The following is a 22,968-nucleotide window of genomic DNA, read 5'->3' on the forward strand; positions in this document are numbered from 1 at the left end:
AGTACATTTTTTATTTTTCAGTTCAATTCCATCATGGTGGTGCAGAGAAAAAATTAAAGGGGACAGTGTGGGAGACTGTGTCAAATACTTCAGTAAGTTGAGGGTAATGGTAAATGGACTGCATTTATATAGCGCTTTTTTTTATCTCCATCTGACGCTCAAAGCGCTTTACAATTATGCCTCACATTCACCCCGATGTCAGGGTGCTGCCATACAAAGCGCTCACTACACACCGGGAGCAAAAGGGGATTAAAGGCCTTGCCCAAGGGCCCTGGGTGATTTTCCTGTCAGGCGGGGATTTGAACCCATGATCTTCTGGACTCAAGCCCAACACCTTAACCACTAGACCATCACCTCCCCCGGATCTGTTTCAGTGAAGCCAGAACACTCGCTACTTGGTGTGAGCACACGCATGAACGCATGCATGGAAAAAGAGAGGTGAATACTGCCTGCAATCCGAAACCTCACCTGTAGATGTCACTGAAAACTCAGTAATGCACTATGAACGGTATGTTTTGTAGAAATACATTAGCGTGAATACTGAAAACACAAACACCCTGGTGCAGAAACATTCTCACCTTGAAGAAAAAGTACCATATATATATATATATATATATATATATATATATATATGCAAAAGTTTGGGCACCCCTGATAATTTTCATGATTTTCCTTTATAAATCACTGGTTGTCTGGATCAGAAATTTCAGTTAAATATATCATATAGCAGACAAACACACTGATATTTGAGAAGTGAAATGAAGGGTCTAGTATTTACAGAAAGTGTGCAATAATTATTTAAACAAAATTGGGCAGGTGCATAAATTTGGGCACTCTTGTCATTTTCTTGATTTGAATATATTTAGCACAAATTATTGGAACACAAAATTGGTTTGGCAAGCTCACTGACCCTTGACCTCCTTACACAGGTGAATCCAATCATGAGAAAGGGTATTTAAGGTGGACATTTGCAAATGTTTCCCCTCTTTGCATCTCTTCTAATGGGTAGCAACATGGGAGCCTCTAAACAACTCTCAAATGACCTGAAAACAAAGATTGTTCAACATCATGGTTTAGGGAAAGGATACAAAAGGCTATCTCAGAGATTTCAGCTGTCACTTTCCACTGTGAGGAACATAGTGAGGAAATGGAAGACCCCAGGCACAGTACTAGTTAAGGCCCAAAATGACAGGCCAAGAAAAATCTCAGATAAGCTGAAGCGAAGGATGGTGAGAACAGTCAGTCAACCCACAGACCTGCTCCAAAGACCTACAACAGATAGTGTCTCTGTGCATCGTTCAACTATACAGCGCACTTTGCACAAAGAGATGCTGTACGATGCTGCAGAGGAAGCCTTTTTTCTGTGTACACACCAGAGTCGCTTGAGGTATGCTCAAGCACATTTGGACAAGCCAGCTTCATTTTGGAATAAGGTGCTGTGGACTGATGAAACTAATATTGAGTTATTTGGACATAAGGGTCGGTATGCATGGTAGAAAAAAAACAGCATTCCAAGAAAGAACTTGCTACCTACAATAAAATTTGGAGGTGGTTCCATCATGCTGTGTGGCCAGTGCAGGTACTGGGAATCTTGTTAAAGTTGAGGGTCACATGAATTCCAGTCAATATCAGCAGATTCTTGAGAACAATGTCCATGAATCAGTGGCAAAGTTGAAGTTGCGCTGGGGCTGGCTCTTTCAACAAGACAATGACCTGAAACACTGCTCAAAATCTACTAAGGCATTCATGCAGAGGAACAAATACAATGTTCTGGAATGGCCATCTCAGTCCCCAGACCTGAATATTATTGAAAATCTGTGGTGTGATTTTAAGCAGGCTGCCCATGCTTGGAAACAAACAAACCTGAGATGTTTTGTAAAGACGATTGGTCCAAAATATCTTCAACCAGAATCCAAACTGTCATTGGAAGCTATATGATGCATTTAGAGGCTGTTATTTCTGCAAAAGGAGGATCTACTAAATATTGATGTATTTTTTCTGTTGGGGTGCCCAAATTTATGCACCTGCCTAATTTTGTTTAAAGAATTATTGCAGACTTTCTGTAAGTCCTATAAACTTCATTTCACTATATATATGAAACATTTTAAATAAATGCACTCCTGGCACAGTAGGGGACTTTAAAATCCAGTAAACTGAGTACACAGAAGTGATTGTAGAACTGTCTTGTTTATTTCATACAGACATGAATATCCCTTCTCAGATGGCTGGCTGAAGATGACATGGAATGTTCCAGTAAGACTTGTTTTCTTATTTTGTTTCTGGGTTTTTTTTTTTTTGTTGTTGTTGCATAAAATCCTCACTGTTGAAAATGCTGCAAAAGTTTTAAGTGTTCATTTTTTAATATCAATAAAGCCCCAATCCCCCCCCCCCCCACTTTAATTTTATCCAACTGTAAGTACGACCACATTCTCCACTGACTCTGCCTCATCAGTAAAGTAAAATAAACTGAACCCAGATTCAACACTGTAACTTCTTTTAAATGCCTGCAGATAAGACGAGCATGCAGCTGGTCAGTATGAGAATGGAGGATGTGGTAAAAGCTTTCCATGATGCACATGAAGGCTGTGGTCTTCAGCGTGGCCTCACCGCTCTGTTTACTTACTTCTTCCGCTCTGAATCAGGCTCACATGGAGTTCATGTCTGTGCACTTGTGAAGAACGTGAGTCAAGAAGACACATTCAAGATTTCTTCATTATTAGAAAAACGAAACAAAAAGCTGAACACAGGCCGGGTCAGGATTCTCCGTTCTGGACTCTGGAGACGGGGGGCTGCATAAAGTCTTTGAAGGGCCCCAGAGCCTCCTTAAGAGCTGAGCTCACCTCAGACGAGGAGCAGGTAACGCACTCTACCAGGGTGGGGTACAGGGCGATCACCTGAGTCCACGTGTTACCATCCACTGCAGGCCACACGCACGCGCACACACACACACACACAAATCACAAAAAAAGGAAGGATGGGAGAAAGAAAGCCAGACAGTAAGAAGTATGATATAAGGCAACCACGCAAAAGATTTCTCAACAAATAAATTTCCCCACATGGAAATGGCTCATGCTTTTGAATTAAAGAAATATTACAAAGAAACATAATAAAACTACTCATTAGGGTTGGGATGTCTACTTAATTAGAGAAATCATCTAAACACTGATGATAAAATGGAGGGGTGTTGTACTTTGTGTTCTGTCTGTTCTTCCATCTAGTAAAACCCTCTGCATAATAAAACTCAAGAACCGTAAAACTCTCAAAATCTAACTTTTTGTACATTAACACTGGGAGGTCAAAGCTCTGTCTGCCAAAAAAATCAATAAAAATAAAATAAATCCTGAATTTCTGGCATTTATAAATGCTTTTTATTCATTTATTTATTTATTTATTTTTTACTGAATTTTGGTTTCTTTGGAAATGCAAAAGAAGCTCTGAAATGCTCGCATCGCCCACTAGATGGCGACAAAAGCTGCTCAAATGTGTGGCAAGGGCTTGACCGTTGAATTTTGACAACAATAAGATGGGCTGACAGATAAAAATCAGCTTCCAGTTGTGTCCCTTGCCCTTATGGACAATTTACCTGTTTGCCGTAAAGGGCTGAATAAAGCCAGCCAATCACAACACAATGTGATCTGACTGTTTTACCACGATCATACAGAAACACAAGACCTATTAAAAGCAAGCGTCTTTGTGAGTTGGAACCACAGCGCAGCATTTCGAGCATGTTTGAATATTGTGTAAATTTCTCCTTCACAACAAGGTTCTACATGGTCTACAAATGGGAACACCTGCGTAGTGCAGCACGGTGCATAGTGTGCGCCTCCCGCCTGTCTGCTGTGTGGATACCGGTGCCCACCGGAATGTGTGCGCTTTGTTCTGCAGTTCTTCTAAGAATGTGTTTCTGCAATTTGTTGGTATAGTGTTGCATTTTGTTGATAAGGCAAGAGTTCATCAAATCATTATGCGGAGGGTTGCTAGCGCACCTCATTTGATTTACCGAAGAGTCACTTGGCCGCATTCGGAGCAGCTGAAATGTCCACACCAAAGTCAGGAAAAGTCATTTTTCTTCTTGATATCTCCAAAATTCTGTCCTTGGCAAGAAAATTCTACATCACCACAATCAACAGGCAGCTCGAAGCCCAGCACAGGTACTGTCCCGACTGCTCCTCTTCAATTCACCCCATATACACCTTGCAGCTGCCACATCTCTATGAACCTCCATGCAGTGGAAGTCTTGTTGATATTAGATTTTTCTTCTGTTTGGATGCTGGATTGTGTGCCACCGTGCCGCCGAGTGGCAGGACACACTGCTAAATCATACAGTCGGCCTCCTTTCAGCCCGTGCATGGCACATCATAGTTGTTTCAAAAAACGAAAACCAGTCACCATTTTTCACTTGTGCACGCTGGCTGAGACGAAATAAACTACATATTGATCAGTGCTCAGTTTGATCGCCACGGAAATCCCTAGCATGATCAAATAAAAATAAATATAGTTACATTACACAAAAGGCAATGGAATTTGTGTGTGTACGCGTATATGGGAGAGGTGGGGGGACATCACGATGGTGGATCCATATCGTGACATCATGCCTATAAAAAAACCCTATAATTTGTCTTTGAATGTTTGCACATTTGTGTGTTCACTATCTTTGCAGTTGTCACATCTCCATGTATTGGGAGAAGGTATTTAAACTGGTGAGCTATGAATGGGGTGAAATATTCATACATTTTATTTTATGTTGTGCAAAACAGAAGCCCTCTTTTCCATCATTTATTACATGCTAAAAGTGAATTTAAAAGCTTTTTATTGTGCATCACAATCAATGTGCCAAGTTCATTTTGCTTAAGAGGAGCATAAGGATAATTCTGGCAAGATCAGAAATCAAAGTAATTTAAAAAATTCTACTCACCTTATTCTGTTACATTCATCTCAAATGAACACTGAGTTATGGTATTACTGCATTGAAACATAAATTTTTTTAACCTCTTTACAAAACCCTTGTCAGTTTTCAACTTACCATTTTCTGGCTGGGTTTTCTTCAGCGAGTCCATCAAAGTGCTGATAGCTTTCAAGACAAATATAATCTCTGTCACCTGCTGCCTAAAAATAAACACACAAAAAAACAATAGTTAGTTACATAAATAGTCACAAATGCTCTCAGATGACACCAGTTGATGAAAATGTATATTAAAATATTTGTGAGTTGCAAAAAGATAAAATACTAGTGCGCCAACAGAAATATCTTAAACCTATAATCCCTCTTTTTTTAAGGATTTACGTGTCATCACTATAATTTTGTTCCATGGTATGTAAGTAAATGATTCACAGTCTTATACTGACAATATCATCAAAATTCAACCTTTTTGGAAAAACTTTTGAACCATACAGGTAAAAATTGCAACAAAATGCCATAACACAGTAGAAAACTCAGTTTCTCCGCATGCTGTTCAAGAGAACGAGGTCTGTTAGAAAAGTATCCGACCTTTTTTTTTTTTTTTTTTGCAAAACCCTGATGGATTTGAATCACGTGTGCTTGCATGAGCCAACCTTGAACCTTTGTGCTCCTGCGTGAATTTTTTCACGCCTGTCGATTGCGTCAGTTGCTGGCAAGCAGCATTTGTGTGAGGTCCTGTGTAGTGCTCTCGGCGGATTTTCATTGCAAGGAAAAGACGGAATGACTGGAGCAGCGCTACTGCATCAAATTTTGCCAGAAACTGGGCGACAGCCAGGTGGAAACCATTCGGAAGATTCAGACGGCTTTCGGTGGCTTTTTAGTTGTGTGACTATCCGAGAAATTGTGGAAGAGGTGGGCATCATTTTTCGGAGTCCAGCATGTCCTGTGAGACTTCAACACGAAGGTGCTTTTGCTCCGCCGATAGCAGCTTCGGCACGAAATTCGCCGCCACTCTTTTCATGGCCAAATCTTCTGTCACAGTGGAATGTACCAAAAAAGTGCTGATGTCCACCTCTTCCGCAATTTCTCGGATAGTCACACGACGGCCCCGCATCACCACAGCGTTCACTTTGGAAATGACCTGGTCATTTCGGCATGTCGATGGCCGACCGGAGCGTGGCTCGCTCTCCACCGTTGTGCGGCCGTCTTTAAACCAGTTGTACCGCTCCTTAATCTGTGTGATGCCCATAGCATCGTCACCGTCATTTTCCTTACAATGAAAAACCACCGAGAGCACTACACACGTCCTCACACAAATGCTGCTTGCCAGCAAATGACGCAATCGACAGGCGTGAAAAAATTCACGCATGCGCACGAAGGTTCAAGGTTGCCTCATGCAAGCACACGTGATTCAAATCCATCAGGTTTTTGCAACAAAAAAAAAAGAAAGGTCGGATACTTTTCTAACAGATTTCGTAACAGGGCACTGCTATGCTGGGGTTAGCTTCACAGAGCTGAACCAATGTGGCAGACCTCCAATTGCGACTAAAAGTGCAAGAGAAGGAAACAGGAATACAGCAACAGACAACTAATAAACCATTGACCACTGGAGATCCTGTTGGGAAGAACTCTAGAGAAAAACTGAATGTATTTCTCACAAATGTTTTGTTTGAGATCTGCTTGACAGTTAAGTCAACACTCACTGACATCTATGTGTCAGTTGTCAGTCCTAACATTAGTTACTATGTTTATAGTTGATTTACCAAAATAACTATAATAAAATAACGGAGACAAATGTTTTGACCTTTGCTTCATTAAATTCTACATACATATTTTTCCTAGCTGTAAGTTGGCAATTCTGATTTCCCAGTTTCCATCAAAGACAACATGACCTTTGAACCTTGTGCAAGGGTGTCCAACTTTATACTGTCTCTAAAATTTTACTGAACAAATGCGTGATATTTGCCATGGAATTTCCTAAAAATAAATTTTTCACCAGCAATGTAATCTGCTGTAATTTTGTGACATACCACAGAAATAATAGTACAGTACTTTATAATATGGCAATGAGATTTCACCACAAAGTTAATTTTTTGACAACACCTTTAAGTTAACCCCTTCTAAACCTGTATATCCCATTGAAGGGAAATTTCACTTTTTATTTGTGAGGTACTGACATGCCAAAATGAGGCGGGTGGTAGGGGTTATAAAAAAAAGGGTGGGGGACTCAAACTTCCAGATCTGTGATGTCAAATCGTGTGACGTTGCACCACATAATCTTCTATTTGTATCTTTGAATCTTAATGAACTTTTATTGTAAGTATGCATTGTGTTGTCCACGTTTTATTTTCCACTATGTATAGATTGTGCATAATGTCATATTATTTATTATTACATAACTATGATGCTACGCACGCTGTGATTGGCTGATTTCTGGTCTGATAGTTTCCCATATCAGACCGGTTACCGTGACAATCTGTCCAGAATGCGTATCACAATCGTTACAAATCAGAAAGCGAAAAACACAATTAGAAAAACCAAGTCAGACATGAACATACTACATAAATATCTAAACAGCACTGGGAAAAAACACACAGATTGAAAGCTTACCAGCTAACAACTGGACCATCTGTTAGCAAGTTCTTCACGGAGGTGAAGCAAACAGGTCTCTGACTACGAACCCAAAACTGCCAGAAGCTTTCATATTCAGGTGATACTGTAAGTTCTCAAGTTTATACATATATAACAGCCATATAATAAACAAATTATGATCCTCGTTTGCTCGGTCTGTATGGGAATATCAGACCTCTGCGTTTTTCACACAGATCGAGCATTAGTAAGGTCCATACTTACACCTCAATCTGATATTTTCCCATACAGACCTTGCGCTCAGTTAATAATCCTTTAATACATGTTGAAAAATTTTAGTAATTCACAAATGATGAAACAATATTGTATTAGTGATCTCCTGTTTTTATTTTTAACTTTAATTCTGAGTACTAATTTAATACAGTTCAAAAGCTGTTTTATCTGATGATGTTGAGCACGGTGTACCTAGGTAGGGGGCAGCGTCCGCTCAACCGCTCATCTTCTACATATCGCCGCAGAACATCCTGGGACCTTTTGAGGAGCACAGAGAGCGCCATACGGGAGATGTAGCCCTCCTGTGGGGTGGACACTTTGTTGCTGAAGGAAAACTGCAGCAGTGTCTCAAAACACACCTTGGAAAACTCCTCCCTCATCCGGACATCAATCTCTGCCTCTGCAGAGGGAAAGCCATTTACATTTCAGACATTAAACCAACACCGAGACGAACATCATAATTATGAATATTTGATAGAAAACAACTGTGATGAAGTAGTGTTCAACTGACTAACAGTTGATAGTCTATTTTGTTTTTGTAATAATCAGCTGATATTCTTAATTTTTCCAATTATTGGTACCACAGTTCATCTCCATCATCAATTACAAAAGTAAGAAGCCCAAAGAAGCTAGTTTTTACAAAATAAGATTATAAATTTAAACTTTACTGGTTTCAACTGTTTAAAAATTGTTTATTTATACATGAAAAAAACCTTTATTCTTTTAATGTGCTTAAAATTACAGTTCGGTTTCTATGAAATGCTGCTATAACCCCCCGGGCGCATTTTATTGTTTAAAAATATGTTGAAATCTTTTCCAGTATTTAAACTAATAGTAAGTACACATATTTTAAAACACTAAAATTGTCACTGGGCAGCACAGTGGCTTCGTGGTTAGCACTGCTGTGTCAAACCAAGAAGGCCATGGGATCGATTTCCACCTGTGGCCTTTCTGTGTGGAGTTTGCATGTTCTCCCCGTGTTTGCGTGGGTTCCCTCCGGGGGCTCGAGCTTCTGCCCACATCCAAAGACATGCAGGTTAGGTGGATTGGAATTGTGTGTGTGTGTCTATATGTGGCCCTGCGACAGACTGGTGCCCTGTCCAGGGTTTATCTCGCCTGATGCCCTGTGACTGCTGGGATAGGCTCCAGCCCCCCGTGACCCTTAATTGGAGTAAGCCATTGAAGATGAGTGACAGTGAGTGAGGGAAATTGTCATTTATACTCCAAATGCATATTGGTTCCAGATACTGGTTATCGATCTCCTCCTGATTACTAATCAAAAACATATTGTGGATTCCACATTTAAAGGTGAAGGTATGATTAGTCCAAACAGTCTGCCATCATATTACTGCCAGAAAAGTGACATTAAAAACACATAGGAAGGTGATCAATCAATGACAAACTACTGTTACAGTCAATTAAATGATTTGTCAGTAAAAACTGCCACACCTTCTGTGGTTCCAGATAGAAATATATGGCACTCTAAAATGAAGAATATTTGGCTTTTAGATCTTCGAGATTAGATATTTCGGCAGTCACTGGTATTTTAAGTCATTTTGATGAAGATGTACTGATCACAAATATGCTTCTTTTTTCCAATTCAATAATAATGCAAGAAACAGGCACCAATGTGTTTGCGATAGGAGTTATTTGATGTTGCTTATTTCAAAATGTTATGGAGCAAACTATTAATGAATGGATTGACAGATAATGTAAATCATTGTTAGTTGCAATCTTTTAATACAATAAATTAAAAAAACCTGACAAATCCCTTTTACCATGAAGTCATATCTCACCTGTGAATGAAGGAGACTGTGAGTGAATTGAACCTTTATTAAGCATCGTCATAATCTGGCCAACAAAGTCTTTGGGGATGAAGTTGGCAAATGGCAAAATCTCTGTGCTGATCAGCAGGACCACCTAAAGTGAAGACAACACAATGCTGATGTGGACAAACTCACCAAAATCACTCAAATATACAAGATGATAGAAAGCAATTGCTTACCTCGACATCAATGGCTTCATTCTTCTGAAATTCCTGGATGGACAGGTTGTCTGGAGGTGTGCTATCACGAGAGATCCACAAAAAACCATTACCCAAAGCATTCATATATATATATATATATATATATATATATATATATAGACTTGATTAATTTGAAACTGAACCTTTTGGTAAAGAGAAAGTCTTCAAAGGCATTGGCCAGCTCCGGCCACATAGTTTCAAACTTCCCAGAGGAGGCATGTTGGCGCGCTACTGGCAGTCCAATGGACAACACCTTGAGGAGTGAAGAAACAGCAAGCTTCCAGGTACTCTCTGATGGGCACGCATACTTCAAACCTAAAGGCATCCGTAGGATCTTAAGCACAAACAAGAGAAGAACAAGAAAGCTGGACATGACTTCATAATAAAATATTAAATAACTGAAAGTATGTTGTAACTTTTAGCTCCTCTTGCATTAAATAAAACAAACAAACAAAAAACTAAATTTGTCAGTACTGCAACTGATAAATTCCCTTTTTTAAATACTGTCGGTTATGCTCATACTGTTGTAGTATGGGAGGAAGATGTACTGGCTTAATTAAATTTTTCACACTTCATATAAAGTGTGCTAGGATACTGCTCGACAAGAGGGTTCCATATGCTGACAGGCTGGCACTAACCCTGGGGTTCCCTGCCACCAGTGAGATAAAACATTTCTTTTGGGTTAAACATGGGTGCACAAGTGGAGACAGCAAATAATGGAGACATCCGAGTTCAGTTTTGGAAATTAACATCACTCAGTGTAGACAGTTGCTTAACTCTGTGTTCTTCCCAAGACCACTTATAGAGAACCAAGTGATAAGTTCTCTATAAATGACCAAGTGATAAGTAATAACCCACCGGCCCTGCAAGTTGGACGGAAGTGGAATGTTGGTGGTATGGTGAAAGAAGTTGAGGCCGTAGCACGTCAACGTGAAATTGTTGGAGTGGTGCGTGAAAAGGGAGCTTGCCTTGGCGTAAGAAGAAGGCGACGATTTTGGTCAAAGGTCGGAGGTGGGGAACGAAGAAAGATCAGAGAGCAGGAGACTCGTCCGTTGGTAGAGGCTGAAAGGGTGTTGAGAGCAGCACAGCAGGGCCAGCAAGGTCGATGGATGACGTGGGATGTAGAGGAGAGGAAGGTGACTTGGAAGGACATTTGGGGAAGAAGTTTTGGGAGTCTGAAGCGGCTACTCCAGATGACGTACGATGTGTTTCCATCACCAGCGAACCTGAGAAGATGGGGTACTGGCAAGAGTGCGAACTGTCATCTGTGTGGAAAGTATGCTACTCTTCACCATATTCTGTCAGCGTGTCATGTTGCTTTGAGTAGAGGATGGTATACATTTAGGCATAATTTAGTTCTGAAGGTGGCTGTGAAGGCAGTAAATGATGCATTTGTCCCAGTGAAGAAAAGCCAACCAGTTAAGTTTGTGAGAGCTGGTGAACAGGTGAGAAGCCGGAAGCAGAAGAGGATGGGCACTGGTCCAAAAAGGAAGTGGACTGTGTTAGAAGACAAGACTTTGCCAGTAGATGTGGTGGTGTCTGATTTGCAGCCGGATGTTACGCTGATTGATAGGGAGGAAAGGAGGGTAATACTTGGAGAGCTGACAGTCTCATGGGAGGAGGGTATTGATGGAGCTCGACAGAGGAAGCTCAACCGTTATGAAGATTTGAGGGTAGAGATAGGGGAGCGTGGCTGGAAGGTGGAGGTCATTCCTTTTGAGGTGGGATGCCGGGGTTTCCCTGCAGCATCGGTGGGTCGTTTTCTGAGGGCAGCTGGTGTTGATGGATGTCGTATGGTGGTAAAGGAAATGGGAGAAAGAGCAGAAGATGGCAGCACCTGAATTTTACGGGCCTGGGCGCAACAGAAAACAGCTGTTGCGGACCCACTATCATGAGGGATACTGAGCTTAATGGGTCGAAATCCCGAGGAGTGATAGCGCTCAGCTGACGACCCAGGCCCTGGGAAATAGGGCTTTTTGGTGTACTTTTCTCTGTGTTCTTCCCAAGACCACTTATAGAGAACCATTAACCCACTGTTTATAAAACAGAAAGCACTAAAACTTATGGACTTGGTAGACTCGAGAACAATGTGAATCATGTCCAGAGAACAAACGCAATCATAACTAAAAACCAATAGTTACCAAACAGTTCACAAAAAGATTGTTCAAATGAAGGACATATAATCATATATAATCTAAGGGGACTATGTATATTCAAACAAAACATTTAGAATGGACAAATGCAAAAACTCAGAGCATTAAGAGGAGTTAACCTATGGAACAGCTGCAGTAATTAAATAAAGACATGCAAATCACCACATAAGTTCAAAGAAATCTTTAAGAATAAGATATGGAATCGATATAAAATGGAACAACTGGCACGCTGTAACTTGAAATAGGATGTGTCAGATGCCTTATTGACCTGTGATTTGTATAATTAAAAAAATGATATACAATTTTATTGATAATACATTAAAAAAGGTATGATTAGTCAAGCCTTTGACTTCACCTAATAAATATCATTTTGAACACAGTGTTGAATGATAAGGTAGGGTCAGAATGCTGTTTGACTTGTTGCATCAATATATAGTGCAGCAGATAACAGAATATTTGCAGAGGAATCCTTCAAATGGTAATTAAAGCACCAAAGTCGGCACAAGTACTCCTTAGACATTACTCTGTTGAAAACCAAGTGGCCACTTGAATTTTCAATAGGCGGCCAGGTAGAGGTTAATTGAAGAATGGCCGAATATTCCTTTTCTTCATGTTTTGATTTGGCCTGGAAATGTTGAAGTATCCAAACGCTGATTTGTAAAACTTTGTAAAACATTTGTAAAAATGCTTGTAATTACTAAATGGTTAATGCAATATATTTTTTTTATTAACTCCCTTGAACTTAAACAATCTACACTAGAACATCTTGATTGTTTCATTTCAACTCCATTGTGGTGGTGTACAGAGGCAAAATCACAAAAACTGTACCACTCACTGTCTAAACAGTTATGGACCTGACTGTACCAACTGAATGGTAATTAAACCTTAATAAAGCAGTTTGATGCTGCCTTAAAAATCTTGAAACTGAGGTCCAGGGTTCCAGTTTCACTTGTTGTTACAAAATCATTACGAACTCCAGCACCAAACCTTTGGATCACAATTATATCCAGTATAACTCATCTACGTCCTGAAGCAGGGATTTTAAGGTGACATACCTTGTACATTCTAATATGGTGAGTAGGGATGGCTATTATTCTCAAGGTGTGGCCTCAATTAAGATTTATATAATATTTAAAAAAAACACTTGCCACACAAATGTTCATATGTCCTGTGTAATGAATAGTACCTGTAACAGAACTTGGCTTTAATCATTTTATTAGAAACATGTCTACAGAAAGCATTTGTTGTCTATGGTAACTCCAATCTGTTAATGTATATTACTCTGTAAAGCCACGTTCAAAAAGATGGATTAAATAAAGTTAAGCCTAGGTCCCACCGAATAATAAAGGCTGAATGAGCCACGCATGGGTGTGTTTTCATTTATCACGTATCCGCTATGAAGGCACCACTATGTGCCTCTCTGTACCCTGCATGTGCCATGTAGCAGCCTCTAGTGAGCCACAACCGACCCGTCATTAGAGCCTTGAATGGCTTGCATCAGCCACACTAAGCCACGTAGTGCTGTGATAGCGCCATGTTGGCGCACTTTTAGGCATGGGTTTGGTCCAAACCTCCAGCCCTCCCACACCTGGTCCTTTTAAAGTGTGGGTTTTCAATTCACAGATTCACAGCAGCATTTAAAGATGTCACATTTTTTAAATGCAGTCCAAAAATAGACGCTCCAGTTCAGTCCCGCTGTTGTGCGCTGTGCGCCAGGCTGCTGTCCACCTGTAATGCACCAGACCAGGTAGAACCGAACCAAGGGCTCCTGGACAGCCACCTCTGTGCTCCTCGCTGGCTCCGCGGCTCGCTGGCTTTATTTCTTCCATAATCCCACTATAAACTTTATGTTTGTCCGCTTATTTCTGCAAAATCACTCTTTTGTGCGTGCGCCACTGTTGTCCATTCCTGGAGAGCCGCCTCTGTGCTCCGTCTCACTGGCTTCCTTCCATCCATGGCTTGCTGGCTTTATTTTTTCCCCTGGCTTTAAACAGTCATTTTTACACTGTGATCACTTTTAACTTTGTGTTCTTCCGTTTATTTCTGCAAAATCCCTCTTTTGCGCACGGTGCCGTTCTGCATACAGAATGAGGTGTCCGCTTTAAGGATCACTTTCAAAAAAAAAAAAAAAAATATATATATATATATATATAACAATTTCTTCCGCAGCTTACAAGTCACCATGATACAACTTTAACTTTGTGTTGTCTTCAAAATCCGTGGCTTTACACACACATATCCACTTCACGCAGTCATCCAAATTTTAACTTGTGTTTATCCAATATTGACTGGAAAGGAAAAAAAAAAAAAAAAAAATGAGTCACTGCGTGATGATGAGTCACTGCGTCAGTGCACAGTGCACACACACAGTGGAGCTCATGTGATCCATTAACAAGATATTAAATGAACTATAGATATACTTCTACAGCTAGGAACTGTTTTATCAAGCTATAAAAAAAACATTAAAAATAGATACCATAAGCTGTTCCACATGAAGCAGGAAAGAGAGGAAAAAGCGTCCAGATGAAACAGTCCTCTGTGATTCCAGAAGCGATTAGAGGTGTTTTCAGCATCCAAAGTTTGGCAGAAAATGATTAATCCGCTACAAAATAATGATTTTATAGTGTCCAGCGCACAGAGCAGGTGGTATTGTGTGCGCAAGATGGCAGCCGCTCCAAAAATAGCCTCTCAGGTCCTGCGTAGTTGCCAGGCACACAGATAATGGGCTTTTAGCAGACTCGTAAGCACCACACAAATGCCTTTAAGCCATCGCAGTAACTCATACATAAATTGGGCCACGCTGTTGTTGCTAAATTTTGAACATCTTGAAATTAGCGCCACTCTCAGAGAGGAGCCTTGTTAACTGAAGATAATGGCTCTAAGAGCCACTCAGAGCCACAAAACTCCCAAGATAGTTGAAGAAACCCTCTCGTAGCAAAGAAAACATGCTGCGTGGCTCATTATTTATCCTTCATTATTCGGTGGGACCCAGGCTTTAAATTATGAAAGTTGAAAAAAAAAAAAAGAAAAGGTCTGGTAAATCTACCTTGATGATCGCCTGCAGGACTTTCTCACTGATAACAGCTTTGTGACACGCTGTCTTATGGTACAGGTCCACCACCACCTCCAAGGAGCGCTCAGCAAAGGGCACATAGTTTAAGGCAACCCATTCTGCCTGCAGGGGCGAGAAAATTACACATCAAACTAAGCTGGAAACATTCATCTGCACATTGTAGCAGAGCCACGGCCAAAGCAGTGTTAAAGACACACTGTGTGAGTACGCAAAGGATTTGTCACATTTAAACGGGTTTCACAGCTGAAAAGGTACAGCCAAAACAACCAAGATGCAATGCTACAAAGTGTGTCTTTAGGCCACATAAAGTTCAGCACATGTGTGCATATGATTACCACAAAAACACAAACTGAAGTGAAGATAGAACAGCACAGGAACAGCACAAGATGGCGCTGTGCACACAGAGGCACCAGTTAGTGCAGGCAGACAGGATGGTGTGAAGTGAGACACGCAGATGAAATGTGAGAGCCTTCAATGCGACATAACCACTCAGCTAAACCAGAGAGTAGCTCACACAATTCAGCACACCTTAGTACAAATACAGCGGGGTGGGGGCGAAGGGAGATGATGGAACTCACCGGTGCAAACAGCTGGATCTAAAATGATTTTCCAGTGAGTTGTCCCAAGAAATAAAACATAAAATTAGAGAAGATCGCATTAAGTTGCAGCCATTTGGCTTGTTGTCTACATGAGATGGTTGACAAGATTCAATAATGAGGCCAGATTTTTGTTTGTTTTTTTGGGGGGGGTTTTTTTTGGGGGGGGGGGTATAAACTGGGCTTTGTGGGAATTATGTTTGATCTGCTCAGATTAAGGATACATGGATATATCAGGACATCGGATTGACAAACACCTAAAAAGCTGATCAATATTTATATTGATATATAATTTATGCTGATAAAATTGCAATGCATTCAAACTGTAACACGTGGGATTCTCTGTGTTTCTGCATTTGCTGCATACTGCAACAAACTTTGCATAGAGTATATTAGCTAGCTGCAGACTCAAGTTGTGGGTAGTAGACTATTTTAATGGTGAGCCTGTCTCACTTGAAGGCTTCAACTGATGGCAGCAAGCAGAATTGCATTATGGGACATGTGGTTTATTAAAATTTTTTAATGTGGTTGACCAGCGGGGTCATTTTATGACCTGAGTGAGGGGAGCACAGCAATTTACAATGGATTTAATTGTTTAAAAGATGCCATCTTTAACAACTCATGTCATATAATGATTTCCTAACAGGATAACATTAGCATGTGGTGAGTTACGTGTGTGTGTATATACATGCATTGCTGTGTTGTGACAGTGTTGTTTGTGGCTCACAGAAAATAGCATATAGTTCTTAATTTTACCCTTTTAATGAAAATTTAAATGTGGCACCAGCATATAATTTATTAATGTCATCTAATTTAAATCATTTCCTTTGTTTTTAATGAGTGAATATGTAAAGTCCAATCATGTAATCAGAATTGAATAATTTATAAATGCTACATTCAGGGTAGAATCAAATGTTTTTTGTAATATCTGGTGTTTGCATCTACAGTATGTCAGCCATCACAATAAGTGTAAAAGGTCAGTTCAGTACAGGAGAGACTGAGTAAGAGCACCCAGTCTCTCCTGTGAAATTAAATTTCCAATGAAATTAAAGAGGGAAAAAAGTCCACTGTTTGTGTATCGCAACTGGTATCAATATCAGCCAAAATGAGTTTGAAAATATCGGCATATAGAATATTAGCAAGAAAAACCCCAGTATCATGCATCCCTAGCGCAAATATTTTTAACATATAGTACCTGTCAAAGGTCTGGATACACTTTCACATGCAGCTGTATCGAGACTTTTGACAAGTCTATTTTCAGAGCTCAGGATGAGTCTTAACTTCAGGACTAAAAGTCAGGGCAATACCTGCTAGCTCAAACCAAACTGGTACCTCATTGAAATAATTTGTAGGTTTTAACCAGAAGAGTGAGTGATAAAACCTGATATCACAGGGAAGAAATTACATTTCTTTTTTTGGCCAGTGTGAGAACAAATTACTCTTCCAAGAAATATAAGAGTGCTGTCACACTCAGACGAAGACTACAAATACTGCGTGTTGAAATTTTTGAACGCAGCAAAGATCGTGGCAAAATGCAAAAATGTGCTGTTTTCAAGTCCATACTTTGCCATGATTATGTCCCTCCGATGTCAAAGTGTCTAATAAATTCCCACTAATTTCTTATATTTTGATGTTGTGCATACCACATGCAATTTGTCCATACTACAATAAATTGTATACACGCGTCCTGTCTTTATCAATACTGCTCCACGCACTGTGCTTTTTCCATTCGTTTTGCAAGTTTTCTTGTGTCCACATGTACAAATACAATTTTCCTGTACTCTACCAGTCTCTATTATAAACACACACTTAAATATGCTTCGTGTGTGCACATACGTGCTTTGAGGTGAACCTCAGTGAGGAGAGAGAATGATGTATTTTTTTGTCTCCATTTCAGGACCATGGACAATAACTGGCACATTTCATTCACAAAGCAGCACACATCACACTTGCACTACATTAATGAAGCCCCTACTTGGCTTAATTAAGTCGTTAATACATCCTTATTTAATTCATACTGATTTGTGTCCTGATTCAACCATGACCTCGCTGCATATTTTCTGAAAATGTCCAAAGTCATTTCCTAACATCCATCACATCCATGGAAAACACCACACACTTAACAGTTTATAATACATTTCTAATAAGATGCACAGGTTCCTATTGCAGTCATTGTGGCTGAGTGTGATGTGGGGTACAAGGTTGTTTTAAGGTGAATTTGAATGTTTATTGAGAGACTGGTGAATTTTATTTATTTTTCTTTTGTTATGTACGAGTAGGTTGAAGAATAGGGAGAGTGAAATAGCTTGAGATTGACAATAATGTACAGATAATTCTGTCAATCTCATGAATTATCATGAGGCTACAGGATGACCGGAAAGAAGAGGTGACATATGTACGGAAAAAAATGAAGCTGAAATGGTCTGAATGGCTGAAGAGAACTGCGATGGAAATGACAGGCATCGTTCAATACTTGAATGAAAAACTGCAAAAAAAAGAAAATTTTAAATAAAAATCAAGCTGCTCATGGGACTGTGTGGTTTCTCTGTACCTGGTTGTATTTTGCATTGGCCACATGCTTAGTTTCCATCCTGCCATACTGTGGAGGCTTGCAGGAGAATTCCACGAAGAGCAGCAACTGTTCAAAAATGGCCGGGTACATGACCTGCAGGTTCTCTGGGCCCACACAGATGGCCTACAGCAGGAAGGGCAGTCAGTAACAAACACTGCTGACATCCACCGCACGGTTCAAATATTACATAATTTAGCAAAATGACACTGTACAATGGGCTGACTTGGCACAAAAAAAAAAAAATAAAAATAAAGAAATACCTCTTGAGCCTGTGTTTCTCAAAGCCAGTATTCAAGGAGTGGAATTATTAAAGGAACAAGGAGTTCATTTGTTACAGAGAAATTCAGGAGAATTTTGTAATTATAGTTAACATACAAAGTGATACTACAGTGTAACAACAGTGTAATAACGAAAACACTAGGCAATTGTGTCTAATAAGTAAAAAGACAATTGGTACATACCTCCACCATAGCTGAAAACATTTACAATGTTGTTATTTGGTATGCTACCTTTTAATGGGAACTATTCCAGAATAGATCCAACTTTTTCACTGAGTTTATTCAAGTGATCTGGGCTGCAGGTTGAATAAAATGGTTCATGGTTCTTTGTTCCAACTCTTTCTGCATGGGGCTCAATATTTAATGTTTTTGATTCCCAAACCATCTCAAAAAGTATGGACAAAATCATTGACTAGTTTCTGAGCAATCCTGGATCTGCACTATGACTGTCAGTGAAAATGCTAATGTGTGTGATATTTAGAGCATATGACTTTACTGCAATCTAAATGCCTCTTTATTAATTAAACAGTCTGAGTTATGACCTTGAGAGATTTTATTGTATTGTACTGTGCTATCAGTCATTTCACACTTTGGGCTGCAACTAATGATTATTTCCATTATTTATTAATCTGTTTATTTTTTTCTTGATTAATCAATGCGTTGTGCATTTCATGTCAGAAAATAGTGAAAAATGTTGATGTTTGATTCCCAAAGCCCAAGATGACGTGCTCATATGCCTTGTTTTGTCTACAACCCAAAGGCATTCAGTTTAATGTCAAAGAGAGGTAAAAGAAACCACAAGATATTCACATTTAATAAGCTGAAATCAGAGAGAAAAATGATTCAAAAACATTATAATCAATGAGCAAAAATGTTGGCAATTAATTAGTTGATTAATTGCCTCAGCTCTATTTACATTACATAAATGCTGCCCTCGTAAAAAGTTAGTTTCTTTTGGCTCCATTTACATTACATAAATGCTGCCCTCGTAAAAAGTTAGTTTCTTTTGGCTCCCACTGTGGATCCGATGTAGATGCATGTCTGTCAAATGTTTTACATTGTATACCCTTCCTGATGCAATTCCAGATGTGTATCAACAACGGAGCTCAAGTGCCCTTAAATTGGGAATCTTCTGTTTGGGAAAAGAGAACTAACCACTTGTGCCATTGTGCTGCCCAAACAGTTGTCAACCTTGCACTGAAAATCTTTGTTCCAAATAAAAGCTTTCAAATGAAAATATGAAAAAACACCCTACCACCCTACTATTTTTTTATGCTGTATAACATTTGTCATCTTTTAAAAGAACACTGTTACAGTGTTTCAGTTTTTTGACATATGCATGCGAGAATATCAATGAGAATTTCCACTTCCCACCTTTTGTAAAACATCCAGAGCGGTGAGCACGGCCTCCTGCAGGCTGGTGAGCACTGCCTCCGTATAAGCCGGGAGGATGAAGGGTGAGGCCTCACTGCTGATGGGCACCGACACAGCACCATAGAGGATGACTCCAAGCTTCCTCAGGTCGTCCATACTGAAGTTGGCTTTAATGTGCTGGTAAAGTGCTGGAAAAATCTGGATGAGTGCGGTGAGGAAGGGCTGACTTGGGATGAAGGACAGCTTCTCTGTTGCTCCATTAGGCGGCCTGGTGCTCTCTGTTCCTGTTCGAAACCACGTGTTCCACGCCGACCACCACAAAGCGGAGTCCTCTAAGGCTGACTCCTCCCCTGGAGGAGTGGCCTGAAGCTCTGCACCACTGTACCGTGTTAGCCGCTCAACTAGTGAATCTGAATGTACCAGGGGTCTGCCTGGACCCAACGCTGACAGGGGGTCAATGAGCACCGAGGGAACACACATAGCAGCAAGTGCATCACCAGTTTTATCTGAGTCTTTGACAGGTGTGACGATCTGTAAGATCTCTTGAAAGCTCTTTAGAGCAGCAAGGGAGACTTCATTGTTCTTGCTGAGAGCCGCTGACTGAATGTGGTTCAACAGCACCTCCCACGCCTCAAAGAAATCACCTGCAGAAACACATTCAAATGTGCCAGCTAATCGTACAGCAAAAAAGTAGTGTGGCAATAAACATTTTGGCAGACTTTTCAAAGCCACTGGTGCCAACTAATGGGTTCAGAGAGGTTAAAAGGGCTGAATTGCTGGCAAATCTGTCAACAAATAAATGAATAAATAACCCTTTCCCACAGCTGTGCATACACTGAAAGTTCTACACCACATAAATAACTTAATGTTTGCTATTGTGACATTTAAAGTTACACGCTAATCATAAATCTATACAATGATCATAAAGTCAACACACTTGTGAATTCCAGGCTTTATTACAGTGCTTTCCTCCACAGCAGCATGCAAAACTGCTTTCCAAAAGAACAATATAAAATACTAACCTATTTTAATTTGTTAAAAAAAAAACATTGCTGAGCATTAGATATTTTTTTCCCTGCAATTTTATGGATATGCATCCTGGAAGGCCATGGTCAATTTGTGTGACAAACCAGTGAGTGACGACCATAGTCACCCACAAATGTGACTGGCGCGCAGCTCGATGACATAACACGATGGACTTACAGCAGGTAAAATAAGTATTGTAAAGGTACTATTGACATGAAATTTGTATTCCACACATACTACAAAGAAATTAAACCATAGATGTCCATAAATTATGTACAGTTGTGCAAAAAAAGTTTACATAACCTGGCAGAATTTTCTTTTTTTGGTTATTTTTTCAGAGAATATAAATGATAACACAAAAACTTTTTTTCACTGATTGTTTGTGGCTGGGTGAAGCCATTGATTGTCAAACAACTGCATTTACTGTTTTTAAATCATAATAACAACATAAACTACCCACATGACCCTGATCAAAAGTTTACATACCCCTGTCCTTAATACCGTGTGTTGCTCCCTTTAACATAAATGACAGCTTGGAGTCTTTTGTGGCAGTTGTGGACGAGGCTCTCTTATGGTAAAGCAGCCACTGAATATGTCTTGGACTTTATTTACACCAGTTATGAAGAAATACCAACAGTATGGCACTCTCTGGTAAATTTGCATGGAGTAGACAGTTCTCAATAACTGAGTGACTGTGCAAGGAGAAGAGTGAGACAACCCAGAAGAAGGTATAGGCTTATGTGGCTGTGCTTCATAACAGCATACAGAATGCACATAGACCTTTATCAAAATTAAATGTTTTTTTTTTTAGTGTGCAATTACGACTGAGAAGAGATCAGGCCATGTTTAATGATGGTGCATTCACATGCTGTTGTAATCATGTGGGAAGTTCAAGACAGATGGAAAACACTCTCCAATATAAATTCTAACCCAATTAATAAATCAATAAATAATTTGAGATACTATAATAGTTTTAAGTTAATGGAATCAATTGCAAGATGATACATAATTCTTTGAGTATTACAAAATTGGTTTCACTCAAAGAGCAGAGGTCATGCGCTTGCTGCTGGAGATCACCTGTTCTGCACGTTTTCATTGTGTAACTGCTGCAACCACAGATGGTTTCCTAGTTGCAGATTGGTTGAGCACATGTGACTTAGTTAATTAGCCATGGGAGCAGGCAGAAAAGATTGAAAAGTATGCAGGGCAGGTGATCTCCAGGACCAGGGTTGGTGGACCCTTGTTTTAGAACATTTGTGTAAAAAATGTCTCACCTAACTGTTGCAGAAGGTAGCGCCTCGTGTTGAAAATACGTGCCACTCCCGCAAGCGTCAGCACCCACGTCTCTGCCCACTGTTTTTCTGCTGTGTCACGTGAGTGGTGGATGAGGATGTTCCCCCCACCGGACTCTATCTTCTCTTTGTCTGCCGTGGTGGACGATGTCCTTACACACTCCAGCAGTTCGAACAGCACCTAGCGGTGACACTAACATGCTTCAGCAAGCAGCAATTTCTGTTTCATTTCCTTTGGGTTTTCCTGTGTTTGTGTTTTTTTTTGGGGGGGGGGGGGGGGGGGGCAAAGCAGATCTGGTATGGATTTATATGTTGATTTAGCATGTTTTATATTGGATACCCTGTCTCCCACACTCGATGTAGGTTGGTCTTGAACCAGGGACTTTATATATATATATATATATATATATTCCATTTTAGAGGCAAACGTGCAAACCATTGCTCTACTGTGTTTCTCAGTTTCTGCCTCATACCATAGTATTTTTAACCAAAATATTTGAAATAAAGCAGACTTAATGACCTGCTGCTAGTTGAACAAAAGACCCTGAAATGTTAAATGCTGATGAAGTAAATGGAGACCACTCAAGACATCTATGTGACATTTTACTGACAACATTAGTTGAAGTGTTTATAAAAAAAAAAATATTTACAATGAGACAAAGTAATATAGCAAAAATTGTGGAAAATATTTTTATGTTATGATATAGCTTCCGTCTTTTCATACTTAGAAGGAAAATGGTATGCATCCTTTTACTCATTTGTATCAATTATAATGACAAAAGTCTTTAACAGTATAACAACATTAACGAAATACTA

At 39.8% G+C, this 22,968-nt stretch overlaps 1 protein-coding gene across 8 annotated transcripts in view; it reads right to left on the minus strand.

Moving 5' to 3' along the window:
* Positions 1 to 2,168: 2,168 nt before the first annotated feature.
* mon2 (MON2 homolog, regulator of endosome-to-Golgi trafficking) overlaps positions 2,169 to 22,968 on the minus strand; it is a 106,566-nt gene continuing 85,766 nt past the window's right edge. For 4 of the 8 annotated variants that reach the window (XM_034176019.1, XM_034176025.1, XM_034176018.1 and 1 more), the window contains 11 exons: positions 22,135 to 22,333; positions 19,835 to 20,478; positions 18,162 to 18,305; positions 15,593 to 15,610; positions 14,988 to 15,116; positions 9,932 to 10,122; positions 9,768 to 9,828; positions 9,559 to 9,682; positions 7,955 to 8,162; positions 5,024 to 5,106; positions 2,169 to 2,917 (listed from right to left, as the gene is read on the minus strand). In XM_034176019.1, coding sequence (XP_034031910.1) covers positions 2,754 to 2,917; positions 5,024 to 5,106; positions 7,955 to 8,162; positions 9,559 to 9,682; positions 9,768 to 9,828; positions 9,932 to 10,122; positions 14,988 to 15,116; positions 15,593 to 15,610; positions 18,162 to 18,305; positions 19,835 to 20,478; positions 22,135 to 22,333 — 1,965 coding nt within the window. In that variant the 3' untranslated portion in view covers positions 2,169 to 2,753. The remainder of the gene's footprint in view (positions 2,918 to 5,023; positions 5,107 to 7,954; positions 8,163 to 9,558; positions 9,683 to 9,767; positions 9,829 to 9,931; positions 10,123 to 14,987; positions 15,117 to 15,592; positions 15,611 to 18,161; positions 18,306 to 19,834; positions 20,479 to 22,134; positions 22,334 to 22,968) is intronic. The other 4 variants (XM_034176023.1, XM_034176021.1, XM_034176026.1 and 1 more) reach the window with 1 other exon arrangement.

The sequence above is a fragment of the Thalassophryne amazonica genome, chromosome 8 (assembly GCF_902500255.1).
Source record: "Thalassophryne amazonica chromosome 8, fThaAma1.1, whole genome shotgun sequence".
Classification (NCBI taxonomy): domain Eukaryota; kingdom Metazoa; phylum Chordata; class Actinopteri; order Batrachoidiformes; family Batrachoididae; genus Thalassophryne; species Thalassophryne amazonica.